The sequence below is a fragment of the Falco cherrug genome, chromosome 1, assembly GCF_023634085.1.
Source record: "Falco cherrug isolate bFalChe1 chromosome 1, bFalChe1.pri, whole genome shotgun sequence".
NCBI lineage: Eukaryota > Metazoa > Chordata > Aves > Falconiformes > Falconidae > Falco > Falco cherrug.
Window position 1 is genome coordinate 23,824,357 of NC_073697.1, and position 20,999 is coordinate 23,845,355.

General features: G+C 48.1%; 1 protein-coding gene across 1 annotated transcript; it reads left to right on the forward strand.

Annotated features, from left to right (window-relative positions):
- Window positions 1–7,086: 7,086 nt before the first annotated feature.
- Window positions 7,087–20,949, forward strand: PPP2CB (protein phosphatase 2 catalytic subunit beta). Its single transcript, XM_055727568.1, has 7 exons — window positions 7,087–7,350; window positions 15,669–15,878; window positions 16,123–16,296; window positions 16,829–16,918; window positions 18,424–18,585; window positions 19,463–19,581; window positions 20,201–20,949. The coding sequence occupies exons 1-7, from the start codon at window positions 7,249–7,251 to the stop codon at window positions 20,271–20,273; spliced, it is 930 nt and encodes a 309-aa protein (XP_055583543.1). The 5' UTR covers window positions 7,087–7,248; the 3' UTR covers window positions 20,274–20,949.
- Window positions 20,950–20,999: the final 50 nt, after the last annotated feature.

Consider the following 20,999-nt stretch of genomic DNA (forward strand, 5'->3'; position numbering starts at 1 on the left):
CTGTCTGCTCTGTTTCTTGTAATCAGATTTATCGCCACTCCAAGGTGCCTGCGTGGCGGCTGTCCTTTGGTCACTTCCCATGAAGGCGAGAATGAAATCCGTCTGCTTGGGAAGGGAAATCATTTCAGCTGAGACTCAGACTATAAATGTTTCTCTCTCGGTTAATTCGCATCCATCTCCCCAAGGCTTTTCAATTTGACGCCCTTTTTTTCCCCAGTCTTTCATCATCAGACCCTTCTATCCGGTAAGTGCGCAACAGAGGAGCAGCCGTGCTTCAGCCCGCTTAATTTAAGAGATTAAATTGTTGCTAACGCATTTCTTGAGGGTAAGTAATTTCTGACGGCAGTATTTTGCATTTGAGAATGAAGGGATTTATGGCTATGAGCTCACTGAAAGCAACGAGTGGCCGAATGCTGTGGGCATCGGCATCTGACGCTGGCTCAGTCTTACAGCACATCGCGTTAGCAGCGAGCTGGCATCAGTCACTGGAGACGTCGCGCTGGAAGGCAGTGCCCTCAAAAGGCTGGAAAACCAATTTGCACATGCGTTTCCAGGGACGTAATCAAATCAGCCAGTGGGTTCAATAAAAGGAAAAAGCCAGTATTCCAGGTTTGCCCGCATTTGCAAAGAAAACCTGTTGCAAGGCTCTCAGGTTTTGAGGCTTTTTCCCCTAAAAAAGCTGGGTTTGGATTAAAAATGTTGCAGGCTGCTGCAGGAGGGCATTTTGTATTCCTTTAAAGATGTGTCTGTGTGTAAGAGGATCGTTTCAGAGGAGTCCATGCAAGGGCTTGGGCTGTCACCCTTCCTTCCCCTCGGAAACTGTCCCTGTGCATATGTTACGGCCATGGGGTCCATTTTCAGTGATCTGTCCCCCTCTCCAGGCCCCGTCCCCCCTCTCTTTGCCTCTTTCCTCCCCCCTGACCTCCCTCTGGCTTTTTTTCCCAGTTTATCAAGGTTTTGTAGATGTTTCCTGCTGCTCCTTGCAGTACAAGCAGCACTGCTGATGGCAATGGGCACCAGCACGGAAAGGAGAGGGAAGAGATGAATCCTGTGGGGAGAAGCCAGGAACAAGAAGCCTGGCTTTGTGGAGGGTGCCGCCAGGTACGTCTGCTTTCCACCCTCAGCAAAAATGCAGTGCCTGTACCCCTAAACGCTCCTTTGTTGCCTTTTAGCCTCAAACCAGAGGGCGGTGGGCTCTGCTTGGTCCCTGGGAGCACCGAGCATTGGTGCATCACCCCAGATTACGTGGATTTGCTTCTCTAGCTGATTTCTGGTGGCTGCTCCTGTCCCCGGGGCAGCGCTGCTGGAGCTGCCTCTCCCAGGGCCGTGCCACTGCTGTCATGAAAGCATCAGGGCTCAGCGGTGGGTGCAGGGTGATGGGGGAGCGGGTGATGGGGCTCAAGATAATGGGGTGACAGTGGGGGGTGCATGCGCCTGTGGGGTGACATAGATTCATGTGGGACATAGGGTGAGGGCGGGGGGGTGTGTGGGGGATGGGGAATGGAGTGTCCTGTCATGGGGTGCAGCATGGGGTGAGGGTGCTGGATATGGGGTGTGCTACCGTGGGGTGTAGGGTGTCTACGTGTATGTGACATGGGGCAGGGGGGTGGTTGGGGGCAGAAGGGGCAGGGTGTCCTGGTGTGGGGTACAAGGAGCCCTGGGTTGCGTGTGTAAAGCCCTGGGGTGCGTGGGGGGGGGCTTGGGGTGGGTGTTGGGGGGCCTTCAGGAGGAAAGGGACAGTGGGGGGCCGCATGCGGGTGCACACTGGGGCAGGCAGGTCCGCGTCCTCATGCCCCTGGGCACCCCGGTGCTCCCCTGCACCCTTCCTGGGGGGGGGGACACCCAGAGCAGGGTGCACCGCGGCCAGCCCAGACCCATCTGGTCACCCCTTTGTTTGTGGAGATGGGGACAGTGCCACCAGGAGCTGTTATTTTCCAGGGTGGAATAACTAACTCCCTGCAATAAAAGTTGCAGCAGGGGAAACACGGATGGGCCCGAATGGGCAAAAAAAAGAAGGGAAAGTAGCTACTTTTTTCTTTGAGGGTTTTATTCCCCCAAGCGAGGACGGCTACTAGAAGCCACGTGGTGACTGTAGTCCGAGCTATGTCCCAGTCTGTGCACCCTCGGCTGCTGACAGAAGAAAGGACTTCACTGCTTTATTTATTTTTTCACTCTGTGTGGGGTTTTTTTCCCTCTCTGAAGCGCAGGTGTGCTGTTAGGAATACACCGCTCTTTGGGAAGGAGCGGGTGAGCCCAGGCAATGCCTCCCACAGGTGGTGAGGGCAGTAATTATTTCTGATTTGGGTTCCCTTGCATTTTGTATCACACCCTAAAAGACCAAGTTTCAGTGGGAAAGTCACAAAAATAAGAAAGCAAGCGTACCCAATGAGCAGTTTAATGTTACAGAGCCAACATATATGTATTTTTTTGTGGCCTCTCATGCTGCTTTCATCAGCACTGCCTTTTCAGAAAGTTTTAATGCAGCAATTATTGAGAAGGTGGTGGAAAATCCACTTGCTAGATGCTGGAAAGCACCAGGGGCCAGGGGCTGTTGCCTGGTGGAGGAAGAGAGAAAGTCAAGTCAGCAGCCTGAGCAAATGCCCTATTTCTGGATAGGAAGGCAGGAGCCTGGTGCTCTCCCAAAATCAGAGGCTAAAAGGCTAGAAGCTGTGTTGGGAAAGACAGAAGGATGTCTTTAGAAAAGGCTGCTGAGGAGGAAAAGAGCCAGCTTCTCTTTGAACTCGGCTAGGAGGCCCTGTCCAAACACAGTGAGGTCTGTCAGCTTAAAACTGGAAAACCCCCAAAGAGGATGGATAAGAAATGCCAAGCCCCAGTGCCAAGTTGTTACGAAATTCATGCCCAAGAAAATCCCGATTTCACATCCCGATATTTGCTGCCTGGGAGAAATGCCAGCAGAAGCCTACCCTGCAGTTCTCAGGAAGCTGCGTACACTAATGGTGAGATGTAGGGAGCGTTCTGAGATCCAGAAAAAGTATTTTCCAATTTTGCAGGAGGAAGGTGTAAGTACCCTTTTGATCACCGATGACAGCAGGCTGGGCACGGTGAAGAAAGGCAGCCTCAGTACCGCCATCGTAAAGCCTGAAGCTGTTGAGACCCATATTGAGGTAGTCATGATGTGTAAACCGGTTCAATTCCTAAAGAATTCAATAGCAAAAATAGTAGGGGCAGAAAGATTTCAGAGCTTACTGTGGTTTGATTTATCACTTCTCCCCGAGTTACTTCACTGCCAACAGCAAATGGCTTCCTTCTCCTTATAGAAGGATCATTCAAGAGACACCTTGGGAAGAACAGTTGCATTGGCCATCTCCAGTAGCCAGCTAGACCACAAACAGTTTATGGGATTGCTTGGACATTTAAAGTCAGCCACCAGGAAAGACTTGGGGAAAATGACTCATATCATGAGAATGATGAAGATGATTGAGCACATGAAGTTTGTCTGTGCCACGGAAGGGCAATTGGTCCTCTCACTGCCCATCCACCAAACGCTGAGGAAATGGAGGAAAATTCACCACTGCAAAACAAGGGCGACCATGGCATCTGAACTGCCCAGTAGCCAAGGATGGATCAGTGAGTCTCAGACCTCGACATGTGACCTCAAACTCCTCTCTTGCCCACCAGGGAGCAGAGATGCCCACCGTCTCCTGCACAGATAAAGCTCTACATGCTTCAATCATGGCAGCAAAGCCACAACCAGGGCGCACTTTGCATCCTGACCCCTATTTGTCAACCATCCTTCCTCTCAGTCCACTCTGGGACCTTGGAGGACGTGGCCAGCAGCAATGAGAGTGTGATCCAGAGGGGACCCCGCAGGTATGCTCCAAATTTACAACTCCCCTTCAGTTTTTGGACAGCAGAGGATGTGTTGTGGGATGCCTGCAGCATGCCCAGGCAGATTTTTCTCTCCGCCAGGCTCACAGCCAACATCCAGATTGCAGTGTAGCACCGCAGGCTCCTGTCTTCATTAATTTTCTGTCAGCGAGGCTTTTCAATTTTCCCTGCCGGCGAGCCTGCTGATCATCCCTTGTTGCTGCCTGGTGATTCGGCAGGCTCTGTCCCCGCCACTCCTTTGCAGGGAAATCCGTGCCTCTTCCTGAGAGCTTGCTCTTCCAATAAACCATGCTGGGTTGATCCAAGGACAGTCCTGGTTCAGGCTGCAACAGCCATAGGTGCAAGGTTTTGCTGATGCTGGGGAGAGGGCCTGACATCTCTGATCGATATCTAAGAAACCTCTTTAGCTCCTGGTAGGAAGCCAAGAGAAATATATCTATTCAAGCTTTCCCTTTAGGCTTTTGCTGTTAAACATTTTAATGGTGGTAAGGAATCTGTAAATAGAGATGTATCACCAAAATGTATGCGTACATATGGATATATAAACGTATGTCTCCATATACAGGGATAGAAAGGGACTGGTGAATAGTTACCAGTTAGCTGTTTCCAATCTAAAACTTAGGGTAATAATCAACTTGTTCGTTAGAAAGTACACAACTAACTAGCTTAACTAGCTTGCTAACAGCTAGTTGATGCTGTTGTTGGATTTTGCCTCGGCATATGTGCTATTTCTCCCAGCAGAGGCAATGTGAGGCATTCATGTCAACACACGGCTTCCTTTCTGATTTTGTTTCGTCATATTAAATAATGAGGAAACCTTAACTATTTAAAAGACGTAAATAAAAGCTACTCAGCATTTGTTTTAATGCTGCATCATATCCTCCTGAGACCCAGGACACACCTTTTTGATGATTTTGGACAAGGAGGCACAGGATGATTTTTACGATGGGTTTCTGTCTCCCTTATGCTCTTGAAGGCACATGCTGTCCTTAAGAAACTCTCAGGTGGAAAGATTTATTGTCCACTGCCACATTGGAGGTTTCATCTTATCCCAGGGCCGTTAAGTTCTCTGCTGCCGTGCCACGAACGTGGGCAATTTGGTTAAAAATACTCTACTGGAAACAAATGAGCAAATAAAACATCCAGGTGTACGTGAATATCCAGGTTTCTGGCAGGCCTCTTTTCTGGGTACTGAAATGGCAAATGATGGGCAATCCTTAAAAGTAGCTACAAAAATTTATTTCATATAGCCATATTGCTCCTTTTTACTTTGCTAGATGTATTTTTAGTTGAAATGTTCGCTTCAGGGATGGGATGTTTTGAACCCTTGAATTTTCTCCTTCACCTCAGGGTTAAACCCATGAGTCGAGCCACTTTACCCAGCAGGGATTATGGAAACTGTGACCAGCACTGACATTCCTGGCAGAAGAACACCCGTACAGCCTGAGCAGGTCCTCAGCGATTCTCAGCTTTTCCATCTGACATGAAAAAACACCACCACAGGGACTTAACTTATTCTGCTAAAAATCCCAGGAAAGTTTCCCACCAGTGATCTCCTAAAATCCCAGACCTCACTGCCTGGGCCAGGCACTTGGAACTCAAGTGTACCCAGTGCTCCAGACCTTAACCATGTAATAAGCAGCATTATTATCATTATACATTACTATTACATTCTGGTATAGAGTAAAGCAAGTCAAAAGTTGCAGAAGATCAAATAAAGAGCTGAGTATGCTGCAGTAGACAGAGACGTTCACAGGCCAGTTGCAATTTAGGGCTGATCATGCGATAAATTGAGTATCAGACTGTAAGAAAATATGTTATTTTTTATTGTTAATATTTATGTTAATTAACAATGTGCTGCATTTGGTACGTCACAGTATGTGTGCTCCATTTTTGATCACCTTTGTATAAAGAAGTGTATGAATGCTGTAACATACGCAACGTGGTTCGATGCTTACCAGAGCTAGCTGATAAATAGAGCAGTCTTACAGTATCGCTGCATAAAATTTCAAAGGAATATGGTAAAGTGAATTAATAATCCGTTTTTATTGAAACGATCAAAGAAAGGCAGGTATTGTTATGACATTCCCAGGTGACCAGCTGTCCTGCTGCCCATGCTTAGGACTTGACACTCGGTGGGCGCAAAGGCTTATAATTATGTTTCATTTTTCTTAGAGGGAATTGATGAGCTTGTGTCCAGGAGGGAATGTGTCCAGCGTCAGGGTGCTCCCCGCGTAGCCCACCTCACAGCAGGCTCTCCCTTAACCAAGTCGTGCAGCAGCAATCGTTGGGGCCAGCCACAACTTTGGAGGAAGCACAGCCTCTGCCAGTCCCTGCCATGTCCGGCACCGCAGCCGGCTGCAGTGAACAGAGTTTGCATCTTAAGAAGGAAAAAAACCCGGAAGAGTAATTCCCCCAAAACACTACGATGACTCTAAAAGTCAGGTCAGCATCTTCGTGCACATTGGTGATCGCCGAAAGCCCCAGCCTCGCATAAAGAACTGAATGTGAACTGGGCGGCAAGGGGTGCAAGTCCCACCCTGCTTCAGGCCAAGGGGTGTACGTGCAGGAGAGCAGCCACCCCGGCAGCATGGACGCTCCCCGTTTCAGGATGTCAGCGGGACCTGAAATCACACACAGGCTTTGCGTTGGCCTCTTACAGGGCGAACCTTTCACTTGCTTTCCATGATTTATTTCCACTTGTACCATAAGGCGCTCGGGTCACTTCGGGCAGCACAGTGACCATCTCCTGCCAAAGGGCCGCAGCGAGACGCTGTGTACCGCACACCCGCACGGACACCCCGGTGACAGCAGAAGCGGGCTCCCGAGCCACCGAGGGCCCGAAGGGGTACGCAGGGACGGCTCCGTGCCCGCCGGGCAGCAAGCTCCGTTCCCCCACGCACACCCCCGGGCCCGTCCCCGCCGGCGGGCGCCGGCCTCCCCTCAGCACGCCCGCAAGGACACCGGGCCCCGCCGCAAGCCCAGCCGGCCCGGTTGGACCCCACACGCCGTGAGAGCGGCGGATGCGCCGCCCGGCCCGCTTCCCGCCGGGCCCCGGCCTCCGCCTCGCCCCGCTCGGAGCCCGCCTCAGCCCGGCGGGGCGCGGGCAGCCGCCAGTGTGGGGCCGGCGGGCGGCCCCTCACGGAGCCGAGCCGGGGGCGGAGCGCGGCGCGGGAGGCGGAAGCGGGTGTGGTCCCGGAAGTGCGCGCGGGCCAGGCTGGGTGGGTGTGGCCGGAAGTGCGCAGCCCGGGCCGGGCCGGGGGGGCCGCCATTACGCGGAGCGGAGCAGGCCTCGCTTCCCGGCCTCTTGCGCCGCCACCGTCAGGCGGGCCCGGGCCTCGCGGGCCCCGAGCGCGGCGGGGCCCTGCCCTGCCCGGCCCCCAGCCCCGCCCCGCCGCCATGGAGGAGAAGGGTTTCGCCAAGGAGCTGGACCAGTGGATCGAGCAGCTGAACGAGTGCCGGCAGCTGAGCGAGAGCCAGGTCCGCAGCCTCTGCGAGAAGGTGAGTGCGGAGCCCGGCAGGGCCGGGCCCGGCCTCCCCTCGGCCCTGGGGCCGGGTGCCGGTAGCAGGGGCTCCCCGGCCGGCTGAGCTGGGCCTTGCGGGACCTCGGCGCCGCTGCGGGGCCGCTGCGGGGCAGCTGCGGGGAGAGCCCGGCCGCAGCGGCCGTGTGAGGGGCTCCCTGAGGGAGGCGGGCTTGCCTCTCCTCATCTGCCTTGCTGGGAGACCGCGGTGCTGCCCCTGGTGTGCTTGAGGTGGGGAGGCCTCTTGCATGCAGCGGCAGTGGCTTCCTGGCTTCAAACCCCCCACAACCGTGGGATATTTTTCCACGTGTGACTGCCGTCCTTAGTGGGTTTTACCTTTTGGCTTTGGGTTCATCCAGGTTTTGGGGCAGGCTCAAGGGTGGTGGTATGTGCAGGGAGAAATGTGTTCTTTTTCAGGGGCCTCACGTTGTGCTTCTCTCGTGACTCATAACGTGGAGTAGCCATGTGCTTTAGCAACCCTAAATCAAAAGTCAACCGTAAATCAGCGAGGCAGCTTTTTGACATCCCGTGCGTAATCTAGGAAAGCAGAGGGGTGTAAGAGATAAGCTGTAGTGCCGACCTAAACAGAGGCTTACAAGCTAAGGCTAAAATAGAATGAGAAACTGTTGAATAAAGGACACAGTCTGCTATCTCAGACTGTAGTTTGGACAGTCCTTTGGCAAATTCCTGTTTGGGCTTGTTTAGTTTAGGTTGTCAGAAGCCTTCCCACTGCGTCCCCCACCCCGCAAAACCCCATCAGGTGACTGTTCGTTAGGCTTGTGTTGGATTTCATCTGAGAAGCTAGATACCTCTGTGAACACTCCTTCAATACTGCAATCTAAGAATGTTAAGATTTTCTTTGGACTTGGCAAGATCTGACAGTTAAAGAATTCAAGTGGTAACAAATGTAGTAACAAAGATTATTTTTTCTATTTGCTTCTTATCTTAGTGACCAGCGGCCACCACTGCTGTGCATCAGGTGGTCCAGAGAAGCTCTCAGCTTCCTTTCCTGGAGGAACCAATAATGATTAGACACAGAGTAGAGTATAGAGTAGTTAGTTTGGTGTTCCGTTCAGTGTCGTGTTGCCGATGGTGAACTTGATATTGTCACGTTGTTACCTGTGTGTCTTGCTCAGTTCTCTCAGAAGTGAAACATTTTTTCTGATGCCTGTTCACGGTAACACATTTTAGCCAGTGACTAAACGTCTCAGTGCCAACTTCAGAAGATTGAGCTGTTTCCTTCTGTCGGATCTTCAGTACAGTACCGCAGTGATAAGATCTGAACAATAGAGAGGGTCTGTGCTGCAACCTCGTAACGTGCCAGGGGCACTCATTGGAAAGGTAGGAGCCATTCGAATGTCACAGACGGAGACTATGTGGGACTCCAGGCTCTGGCTTCCTGGCAGATGCTTTTACCAGTGGTCCTAATGTCTAGTTAGCCTGCGCCCAGCCTCTGTTTCTTTCCCCCTTTTCTTTTTTTATACCATGCTGGGACTGTCTGTTTGGTTTATGACTCTCCAGAGCTCCATCAGTTCCGAGGGAGCATGGTGAGAAGGGCTGGTGCCACAGCAGGGAGCGATAGCAGTAGCTTGAAGAGTAGATATATCTTGAAGAGTGGGTAAGAACTCCTTGTGGCTGTGCTGCATGAGGCCCAGCTAATAAGCCTGAAATAATTTATTGGTGTGATTTGCGCCCCGGTCTAAGCATTTATGGTTGGGAACTGCTGTTCTAACCAGCAAGCTGCTACAGAAAACCATTTCCCTTCTTCTCTGGCTGCGTTGTTAATTAAGGAGCTGTGGCTGCTGTGTTTTGAGAAGCTGGAGGACAATGCCAGCAGATTGTGGCTGTACATCAGGGCTCGCAGACTAAATGGGGAGAGTGGCAGCTCAGCACACCGCATTGTAGCCGGAGGTGGTGAGGGTGTTTGCCATCCAGATGACAGGTAGGAACTCTGAACCAGTAGTGCATGGTGTGAAACAAATGTCATCTATCTCCAAATTATATTATCTATCTTCAACACATTGTTCTTCAAGTGCTGGTAACTGATAAAAACGACTTGGGTGTGAAGTAAATACTCTGTGATGCTCTGACTTGGCTTATTTTAAGTTTTGGGAGAGGGGTTGTATTGTCCAGCCAGTAGTGGAAAGGAGCTTACGCAAAACTTTTGGGGGTGCAGACTTGCTTTTGGTGTCAAGCAGTGCTGCCAGAAAGCTGGTTTAGTTTCTATCCTTGAGATAGTATTTGGAAAAACCCTTACCAGCCTTGTCTCATTTTGTAGCCCTCCCTTTTGTGTGAATAATTTCTAAGAGTCCAAGTGCAACAGTACCTCTTGCCTCAGGTTTAAATTTGTGGAAGAATTCAGTAGCAAAAAAGAAAAAAAAGTTTTAAATCAAAACTAAGGGGATAAAAAAACCCAAAGAAACAAATCCCAGACTGGCCTGTGTGGGTCATTCTTGGTTTTAATTGCTGGCATAATGGACAGAAATGAGGGAAGAATTGGACATAACTAGGGTTGATGAGGGTGTGCCAAATTACTGTGCACTCCGAAAGTTCGTGAAATTTGCACCTGTAAAAGTCACACTCTGTCTTCACCTCTCCAGTTATGACATCATTTTGGCAGCTAATCAGTCTTGTGTTCTTCACCCAGTTAATCAAGATGTCATCTCAAGATGACATGAAAATGCTTGTTTCCTGTTCTGCTGATCTTTAAAATGAAATCTAGCTAAAATCATGCAGACATTTAAAGGATAAGAGAAGGACAAACAATTAAGATCACTGCCGGAGCTTGTAGACACGAGAAATGTTCCAGCATGTTGGGGAACTGTGCATTGGATGCCTTGCATCTTGTACTGCTTCTCTTAATGTCGTGGTCTTAGACTGTCTTTATGGCAGAAGGTTGTTAAAATCTTTTTCCCCTCTCATTAAATTGGCAATGAAAATCTATAGAGTTGTGCCTTGGATTATGTCTGTGCTTCATCGGAGGTGCCACAGCAGCTTTCTTGTGCTGGTGCTATCTTTCAAATGGGTAACTCGGGTACTGATAACAGGCTGCTGCTGGTGTATTGAACTGCCTTTGGACTTGCACAGATTGTGACCTGTATTTTGGACAGCTAAAGGCAGGCTAAAAGGCCAAGAAGTTGGATTCATTTAATAGGAAGCACTCCAGAGTTTGGACACGGTGATCTCTGAGTACTTGTGTTTTAAAGTTCAAGTCAGGTCAGCAGACAAATTCTGGTGCAGGTGAGGGAGTGGAGCCATCCTACTGATCCCAGAGGAAAGATTTTTTTTTTTCCCAGGGTAATAAAATAGGATGTGAGAAAAGGCAAGTACAAGGCTGTCTCAAAATAAACACAGGCAAGCAACCACCCATAACCATCTCCCTCTCCCTGTCTTTTTTCTATCTTGTTCTTTCTTCTGTGCTTGTTCTTTGGGTGTGTAAGAAGGGTTACAGTCTCGTTGCTGTGAGCAGCTTGAGAGCTTTTGTGTTGTGAAGGGGTGGGAGGAGAAGGATTCTAATCGCTATTGAAGACTTGCATTTCTTGTATGGTATTGAATGGTAATTGTAAACTGATTCTTCAGACCAAGCAGCAGGAGCCAGCTGCTGCTGTAGAGAGAATATTGCTGGCACGTACCTATGATGCTTCTGCCTTCCGAGATCATTTCACCTAAGAATAATTTTAGGAGAATGAGTTAGCAAGCTCTTCTGCACTAATTGGTGAAATTAGTGTGAGCGGTAGAGCCAAGTAGCATCCTGGACGTTGTTCAAACCATGAAATTGTGAGTGTCGTGTTGAGTCGTGGCCAGGAATATTTCATCTCTGCAGTGATGACACTCATCCTGGGGTAGGCTGGCCCAGGTACCTCTAGGAACACATGTGCACTTTGACAATCCCTGTAACTTTCTGAGACTCCGGTGTGTCCTCTGCTGCCTTGTTGCTGAAGGGCAGGACAGCTCTGTCCCTCTGGCTTCCATCTCATTTGGGGAGAATCTAGCTGGTTCTTGTCCAGGCCAAGCTTCTTGAGACTACAATATCCTCAGCATGCTTGTTGGCGTGGTAGTTTGGTCTGTTGCAGCTGATGGAATGATGGTTCGGTTGAATTTTGATCAGAAACTTGGTGGCTGGCTTCTCCAGTTCCCAAGGCAAGAGCCTCTCTGGGCCAGACTGAGCTTGTGGTGCAGTAAATGAACCTGCCAGAAGGAGCTGAGTTTCTGTGCTCTCAAAAGGATCTTGTATGTGAAGCAGGTGCTTGGGGTCTTTTGTTTTCTCTACAGAAATTATTACAGTGCTGAAAATCTGCCTCCCGGCTGGATCGTAATCCCCTTGCCCATGGAATCGACCTACATAATTGTCATAGACAAATCTGCACAGCGCAGTAGTAGATGTGGATTTGGTTGTAAAGGCTCTCACGGAGGGCTTAGTCTCCTGGTGATCCCAAGGTAGTCTCAAAGCTGGTGTAGCATCTCACATTTCAGAGCAGCACGTTAATGGGTTGCGTTCATGCCCTGAAACCACTTGGTTTCCTCTTGCAAGGACAACACAGTAAATTATTGGGACATGCATTCTTCAGCCTCCCTCCATATGGATTGAGGACCAGACAGCAGACAAGCTTGTGTTCCAGTCTGCAAAGGTGATCTACAGAAGCTAAAGCTGAGAAAGAGTGGGGAATTGAGATGATGGGCAAGCTCACAGCCAACAAACAGTCTACTCTTCAAAGTTACTTTGAACACAGACATGCTAACTATCAGGCTTAAGGGAGGTTCCCATAAATAAAAATACCTAAAAGCTGCTGCTTTTTATTCTGACCGGAGTGTGGTTTTCATCCAAAACAATTGGGATACATGCTTAGGAAGCTGGTGACATTGGTCACCATTTTCTATAACAAAGGTAGCTGAAATATGACTTGAAGTCATAGTTATTTAACAGCCTTCTTAGGTAAGTAAATGATGATAATGCAGGGCAACTTACTTCCATCAGAGGTTTTTTGTATCCTTGTTCTGTAATGGTGCTTTTATTATTTTAAGTCATTTGACTTTACAGTTAGATCTGCACGGTGAAATGCGCAAGCAGAGTGCGCTGGTTAGCTGCTGCTTTTCTGGGGTGTTTTTAATGGTGCTGAAGATTTTAAAGGTCTTGTTCTGCATTAGGAAGTCACATGAGGGCAGACTTCTGTGGCCAGCTGAGCTCAGCTCCTAATCCTGATTTGAGCCAGCTCTGCAGTGTTAAAACGACAGACTTAATCTATTGGTGTGCGTGTGCGTGTACGTTTGTCTACATAGTAAGCTAAAATAGGCTCCACAGTAACAGCTGGTAGGCAGCTTAAGAAACTGCTGCTCTTCAGCTGTTAGCTTCTCTGTTCTCATGAGGGGAAACTTCTAGATTCTCCTAGTACCAAAATTTCAGTATTTGGGCTGGCCTACCTTCCTAGGATGTGCTTAACGTGACTGTGTTTGCTATGTTACTGTGCAAAAGGAGCTCTTCTCTATTGCCTGTGCTGCTTTACTGTATGGGTATGTGGGTTTTCTGGGCAGATCGGAGAGGTGGAGAGGAATGGTGTGGTTGAGACAGTGGTAAGTGTGTATGGATCTCTACAGCATCCTGCATCTTCTCCCCGGAGGCTTGAAGTCAGCGCATTTCTTCTTACGCGTCTGGGAAGGGAGCAGTATGCATGATAGGAAAAGGCAGAAAATACCTTGCACCTTTTGTGTTAAAGTTGGCTCCAGTTTACAACGAAACCCTGTCTGTCACGTTGTGTGACAGTCAGAACGTGCCAAGCAGCTGTTTTGAGGCTGTGTTTTATGTTTATCCCTCACAGAGGGTAGAAGCTGTCAAAAGGTGTTATAGGTGCTGTAGCATTCCAAGACACAACGTGTTCAGCTATTTCCAGTCAGTTTAGAACTGCAAGGTGGACCTGGTGTCATCAAGTCCATGTGCAAGATGTGTCTTTGAGGATCAAGATCCCATCCCTCTGGTTACATACTGTGCAAGGGGCACGCTGGGTGCTGTCCAAGCCTCTTCACTGCTTGCATTTTAGTTATTCTTTCCAAATAATGCATCTGCCCTAAAAGAGGCGAGGCAACTAACGTTTGAATGTGAACACAACCATCCTCAGTGAGCCCACTGAGGCTGGCCTTGGTAAGAAGCTTCTTTCTGGCAGCAGCAGGTGGAAGCTACATCATCCTGAGTGGAGGGACTTGGCTGCTGGTGACTGTTCAGCACTGGTGATCTTTCATCCCTCTTGTTCAGATCGGACCGAGCTGATCTGTGGATGCTTTCTGTGCCTCAGATGTGCCTGGAGCACTGATCTGCGTCAGGTGATAAGCAGGAGGCAGCAAAACAAGATATTTGACAACCGTAATAAGGCAATGCAGATAGGCTACATTACGTGGCTGTAATTAGCAGAGGAACGGCTGGGTGTAGAGGAAGAGATGACTGACTTAAGTCCAAGGATGTCATCCCTCCATCTGTGGTCATTTTGTTGCCAGCTGGGTACTGTCAGGGAAACTGGTTGTGGCTCCGTATGTTTAAATTGACTCTGACTTTGCTTTCCTAGTTGTTTGTGACCTGCCTTTAGAAGTTGTTAAACTGTTGTGCTTGGAAGAGGATTGGAAATCTGGCAGGCAAAAAGTGTCCTGGGTGAGAGAAGCGTCTCTTGCATATGCAGTGATGTTCTGTGCTGGGTTAGTAAAGTGAAGCTTTGGACTACTTGTTTTCCTTGGTGGCTTAAGCAAGAAGAAGAAATCTGCCCCTCCTCAAGGGAAATGGATTTGTTAGTTCCCCTGTGTTCTGGGAATGTGCAAAGACTGTTCCCTTTCCTGATACACGGCTGCAGTCGTTTTGTACTCACTGTGATGCAACCTGAAAGCCACAGTATCTCCAGAGAGCTGGGGCAGCCCTGTCAGCCCCCAGCACTGGCACTCACGTTGGTTGCTGTTTGGCAGAGTAACACAGCTCGGCTCATCCAGTGCCATGGTGGTTGCCCAGCTTTTCTGCCGGATGAGCAGTTTTGTCATGTGCGGGCTTTCTTAACATCGTCTCTGCTCAGCGATCGCGCTATGAGCTGGCTTTGTCTATACGGAACACACACAGGTTGTAGCGCTGTTTCCATGACACAGACCTGCGGTTGCAAAATCCTGGTCTTGGGAGAGCACTTGAGGTTTATGGGTGTGCAGTGAGGGGGGGAAGCCTGAGGATTCCCAGAGGAGGAAGGCAGCGAGGAGTAGCTGTCAGTGCTGGCAGAAGAGTTGTTCCAGCCTGCTGCTGTGTTGCCAGCAAATGTGGCAACAGGAATGGTTCCATGTGGGCACGTAGGATTGAGAGCTATCTGTTGAGCAACCGAGATGGTAGTCAGGCTAAAATGTGGCAGGAGGAGGGAGACTGTGTGTCGGTGCGTGGTTGCAAGCAAGTCAGATGTTTTCTATCAGAAGCCTAGGAGGTCATAGCTTTCCTGCTAGTGTAAGTGTCAAATAAGACCTAGTTTTATGTGTGCTTTTGCAAATACAGTTGTTCAAAAAACCGCATTATTTACCCCAGTGGCTTGCGCTATCTCCACTGGTATTTCTACCCTTACAGCAGACGGCAGCAGTATTGACTAATCTCTGTTTGTACGAGTTCCATGTTGAGCTCTTGCTGACAGGACGTGGGGTGGCCTGCAATACTGAGAGGGGACAGCTGTGGTTCTTGAGGTGAAAGCTTCCAGGTATTGTGAAACTGAATAGCACTTGACTTTGGCACTCAGGTTAGTGCTGCCGTAGTTCACATAGCCGAGGTGAACAGACCCGAGCTGTGTTGAATATGTAGATGGAGAAATAGGTCAGAATCTTTACGTTAGAAAAAATCAGTTTTGCTTAAGAAGATAATGTCTGCCTGTGATACTTGTGAAGCTTACTGGAATAGTACTCTGTCTTGTCTGCACTTGAGGAATGTGTGCAAGAAGGGCAGGATTCATGGGTGAACCCCAACGGTGATTCGAGTCACAGACCCAGTGCAAGCGTTGGAAGTTCACACTGCTTCATTTCAGGGAAGGCTGGGAATCAACTTGTTAAGAACTTTTGAATTTGTCAGTGCTTGTGGTACAATAAGATCTTAAGGACCTGGCCTCACAGTAGACAACCGGCTTTGTCTTTGTGCATGGGGATTTGTGAAATGCACTTTGTCTTTGCTTACCCAGCAAACTTTTTTCCGGTGGTCAGCTTGAGGAGTGTAATCGCGTCTCCAATGTGAATGCAGTAGAATAACATCTGCACTTGCTTCTAAAGGAGCTTCCTACCTTTTTGTCTTAAATGTGTTTGTCTTTCTAGGCTAAAGAAATTCTTACGAAAGAATCAAATGTGCAAGAGGTACGTTGCCCTGTCACCGTCTGCGGGGATGTCCATGGTCAATTCCACGACCTTATGGAACTCTTTAGAATTGGTGGGAAATCGCCAGACACAAATTACCTGTTCATGGGAGACTACGTGGACAGAGGCTATTACTCGGTGGAAACAGTGACTCTTCTAGTAGCATTGAAGGTACGGTTTGACACTATGCTGCAGCAGCCTTGGGCAAAACCTCACTTTTTTTAAAGAATTGCTCCTCCCGTTGATGCTGCCGTTGGCTTGAGCTAGAGGGATGTGAATTGAAATGCATTAACGGACACATGCTACTCTATAGCAGGGCTGAATGCTTGACTGCTGTTTGAAATTTTCTGTTGCTGTTTCTTTCCATATCAGTGGTACAATTCTTGTGTTAAAGGAGAGTTTTCTTTATCAACAGGTGCGTTACCCAGAACGCATTACAATACTGAGGGGCAATCACGAAAGCCGGCAAATTACACAAGTGTACGGCTTTTATGATGAATGTCTGCGAAAGTACGGCAACGCCAACGTCTGGAAGTATTTCACAGATCTATTTGATTATCTTCCACTTACAGCTCTAGTAGACGGCCAGGTAAGCCTTGAACAAGGAAAACGCTCCGTTTCATAGAGTTATGCAGGTTGTATCATCTGACCTCTACATGAACAGTCTCAAACGAACTCCCTTATCTTGTGATCTGAAGTTTTTTAAAGCCCACATACTTATTTCATTAACACCTCGCTAAATTCCTCCCCAAACCCACAAGTTGATGGGGTGGGAAGGCTTTTGATTCTGCTGCCAAAGGAATGGCAGGGTATTGCATGTGTCGTTCATTTTAAATGACTGCTCAATCAATGAGGATCCCCGTGATACATAAGGTGACTTGTGGCCATGAGGCAAGATAGCCTTAATACAGAAGGCATGGTATCTTTGCTGTTGTTCTGATCTCTGTATGCAAGGTGCAGCCTTTTAGTTTCCTTCTGCAGGAATCAAATTTGGGTTCTCTGCTGCGAGGCTGAGACAGCTGTAACTGTTGAATGATAGCAGAGTTAAACCCAGCTATTTCTGAGATCAGTCTTCCCCTAACAATGTGTGCTGAACAGATTGCTTTTTTTTTCTGGAACAGATATTCTGTCTCCACGGTGGCCTCTCTCCATCCATAGATACACTGGATCATATCAGGGCTCTGGACCGCCTGCAGGAAGTACCACATGAGGTAACAGGAAAGGAAATGCATCATAAACTAAAGATATCTGTTGGTGGAAAATGCAAATGTAACCTCATATTGAAATCCATTTAAACAGTGAGACACAGTTACACGGCAGATTATTGCCTTTTTAAGGGCTAGAGCAGACGAACATACATTTGGGTGCAATGCACACCAATCAATATGCTTTGATTGCAGCAATCTACAGAAGTAGATCTATGGGGTTTTCACAGCTGTTTTTCACAGAATTGTGGGATTTTTGACTGTCATGCTGACTCAAAGAACAGTATTTCACAGGGGAAGATGTTTACTACCTTCAACCTCATCGCAGACTTGCTTGTGAACAGACAGCCACCACATGAAGCCATGTTGTGTCACCCTCCTTCCTCCCCAGCCAATCCTTTCTTCTGTAGTGTTTCATCTTGTTCATCACTTTTTGGGGGCCTAAGAACAGGCCTGAAGAAACCACCTTCTGAGCTCCCAGGGCTCTTCTAATTGCTAATGGCTCTTCTGCCTTGGAGTGTTTGGGGCTTACAAATGTTCCTTAATTAAAATGAACTGCTTGTCCTGCGTGGTATAACAGCAAGAGCAATGCGGCAAAATCTGCCCAAGCTTTCCAAAAACCTGAAATAAGCTGGATAAATTACTCCCAGGATTGGGGCGTGTCTAGCTGGTGGGACATCTACCTGTAGTTAGGTGTAACGATTATACTGTTGCTCTGAGGTTTTCCCGGTCCTGCGCTGCATATCCGTGTGCTGAAATCTGGCTGCCCTGAGGACCTATACATGTAGTCAGTGTGATCCCTACCACAGAGCTCAGGTCGGTGGGTAGGGAACAGCAGCAGTCTTGGATAAATAGTAGGGTGTCTTTACTGCCCCGTAGTAGCTCAGCAAGAAAAGCCACTGAGCTTCATTCGTGACTTAGAAGATGCACACCAGGGTATTTTTGAATATGCCAAGTCCAACAATAGGCTCTTCAGGAGAGGAATATTAAATTAATAATACCCTGCCAGAAGAGCTGCTGAAGGCTTAACATCAATCTCTGGAACAGTTAGTTCATAGCCTCCTACGGGTCGTTTCCCTTTCTTTAATTTATTGCAACTTGGCTGGCACCAGTGAACCTGTTGCATACCCTTGGATGTGCATACCTTTTCACGTGGCCTTTTGTATTGTGCTGTGGAGAGTGAGGGGTAAGAATGTGGATCTGCTCTCGCTGGCTTTGTATGTGATGCGTTGAAGCGAAACGGTAAACAGTGTGCGTGGAAGAAGGGTGGGAGCAGTTTTCTGGTTACGTGGGCTCTTTTCTCAGTCAGCTGTGTACGTATTCTTTGGGAAGGATGCTGACTGATACAGTGAGTGACTAGCTGGTATTATGTGTGTTAAATAAACTAATGTGCCTTGTGTGGAGAAGGACATGCTGGCAGTCTTTTTTTACTGTTAATAAAACATTTTTAAAGTGGCTTTTTATAACGAACTTGCTAGTGATCTAATTAAGAACACTTAATTTCTTTCAAGGGTCCTATGTGTGATCTGTTATGGTCAGATCCGGATGATCGTGGTGGCTGGGGTATATCTCCACGTGGTGCTGGCTACACATTTGGACAAGACATTTCGGAAACATTTAATCATGCCAATGGTCTCACACTGGTCTCCCGTGCTCACCAACTTGTCATGGAGGTAGGGCAAGCACTCTGTTAGATGGGGCTAACAAAACGTGGATGCCAGTTCTTGTCTCCGCTGTGAGAACTTCCCTTGGTGGGTTTGCATAAGCTGACACCTGAACATTACGTGGGTAAATACCAAAGAGGGACTCGAATCGTGTGAAAACTACAAACGTAGAATGATGTGCTTTGACCTGCGATGTAAATAAGGGGATGTTCTGCCCTTTCTTCCCCGTCCCCCTGCTCCGAGTAAATTGCCAGAGGGACCTTGTCACGCCCCATTTGTGGAAGTAATAATCTCCTTACACGCTGACTACTCTACTTAGACTGCTGCTGCATTAAACCGTCTGTCCTGTAATACTCGGCGGTCAGATGTGACAGGGATTAAGCCATAGTTTTGGCTGTTGATAGGCTGCTCTTGTCTGTCTTGCTGGAAAAATGCCAAGTGGGTCAATGGAGCAGATGTATTTTTAAAATCTAGTTCAGGTAGATCCCTTCAGTCGTACTGCGTGTCAGAAGTCACTTTCATCCAGCAGGCAAATCCTTGGTGGTGGTAGATGCAAACTGAAGGCATACCTGAAAATCTCAAGTTTTCTTTGGGGTACAATCCGTGATTTCTATACAAAATGGATAAACGTACGAGTGATGAGTGGCCGATCTCTATAGAGTGGTTGAAGCTGGTTTTGCTAGGTAACTACCGCTTGTTCTTGCAGTAGAGGACTAATAAAATGAAACTAAGTTGGTTGGCAATAACTTACGAGAAATCTACGGTTTCACAAATGCCTGGGATCGCTTCAGGCCTTAAGAGGAACTTCCGATGGGGTGAGGTTTGAGGTTTAACAGAGACTTTTTCCCCTCCCCCCCCCCCCCCCCCCCTTTTTTTTTTCTGCCAGGGTTATAATTGGTGCCATGACCGAAACGTGGTTACCATTTTCAGCGCGCCCAATTACTGTTACCGTTGTGGGAACCAGGCTGCTATCATGGAACTAGACGACACTTTAAAATATTCCTTGTGAGTAACCTGGCTGGGGCTGTGCTTTCTGTTCTGTAATGTGAGGAATGTCTGATCCTTTCCAGAGGGGTTCCTTTGTGAAAAGCCAGCTCAAACCACTCTGGAATTAATGTTGTGTGCTCTTACCTGCGAGAATATCTAAAACTAAGTAGTGAGTTAAGCTCTTCAAAGCTTCTCTTGGGTACCGCATTATCTCCTCTTCCTGCCTCTCTGGAGAGTTGGAGCTTCTGCATTTTCTCAATCCCTCTATTGCCCAAGCTTGATGGAGGGATTAAAGACTGATTGATTTATGTATTTGTTTTTATTTTTGGTAGCTCTGCTAGGCTTTGTAAAGATGGATGAGAGAGTCTGAATTTTGCACTCTGCTGAGCTTGCACGAAAATAGTGACAGGCCGCTGAAGCGCTGGCTGCTGGGTGGTGTTCGCTCCCTAAGCAGCATTTCAGCCAGCTGATGGGCTTGAACTCCCATGGGTGCTTGTTTTGGGGCCTGGAATGTTTTATGTGGAAGCAGCTGGGATGAGTAAAACACTAGCAGCAGGAGAGCGAGTCTAGCATTTATTGTGGCATTGGGAAATACCTTGTGGAGGAGGGAAAATGATCCCTTTTTTCTTTCCTGCAGCCTCCAGTTTGACCCAGCTCCTCGTCGTGGAGAGCCTCATGTTACCCGTCGTACCCCAGACTACTTCCTATAAACCTCTCCTAACCTTTGTAAGGAAGTACACCTGGCATTTTAAAGAGCAACAATATTTACACGTTTCTGTAAGAAATCAGGGTTCGTCTCAATTTAAAAATGCCCATCATGGACCAAAATGTGCCATACAGAGGACGAAGAGTGTTTAGCACAACTTGAGACTGAATTCCTTACAACACTATATATATATATATCCTATGCCCATCAGTCCGACAGTCGGTTTGCCTGCTGTATTTGTAGTCATTGTTTGTTTGGTTTTTTTTTTTCTTCTGGACTGTTCAGAGAGGAAAAGGTAACTAATAACACTTCATCTCCTTTGATGCTTCTTTGTAAATTTTTAGTTCTAGTGTTTAACTGGCATGAGTTAGAGTTTGTTTTTGAGGGAAATGCACACTAACTTCTTCCCCCACCACTCTTATTTTATTAAAAAGACCAATCGACTTAACTGGAGAAAGGAAGCAATTCCTGCTTGGGAGTACGTTGTCATAACACGATAAAAGCGTGCCCTTTTAAGCTCTGTTCCCGTCCTGTGTTTATCCTGCCTCTTCTGTTTTGTTTTGTTTTGCTTTCGTTTTCTTTTGTTATTTCCGCTCTCCCCTCTGTATATTTGTCCCCGAAGTGCTTGCGATCCTCCTTGATGTACCCCGAACCAATAAACTTGCCGTTGCCAGCCCCAAGCCGTGGTGCGGTGCTGGGCCGGGGCGGGCCGGGGCGGGCCGGGGGGCGG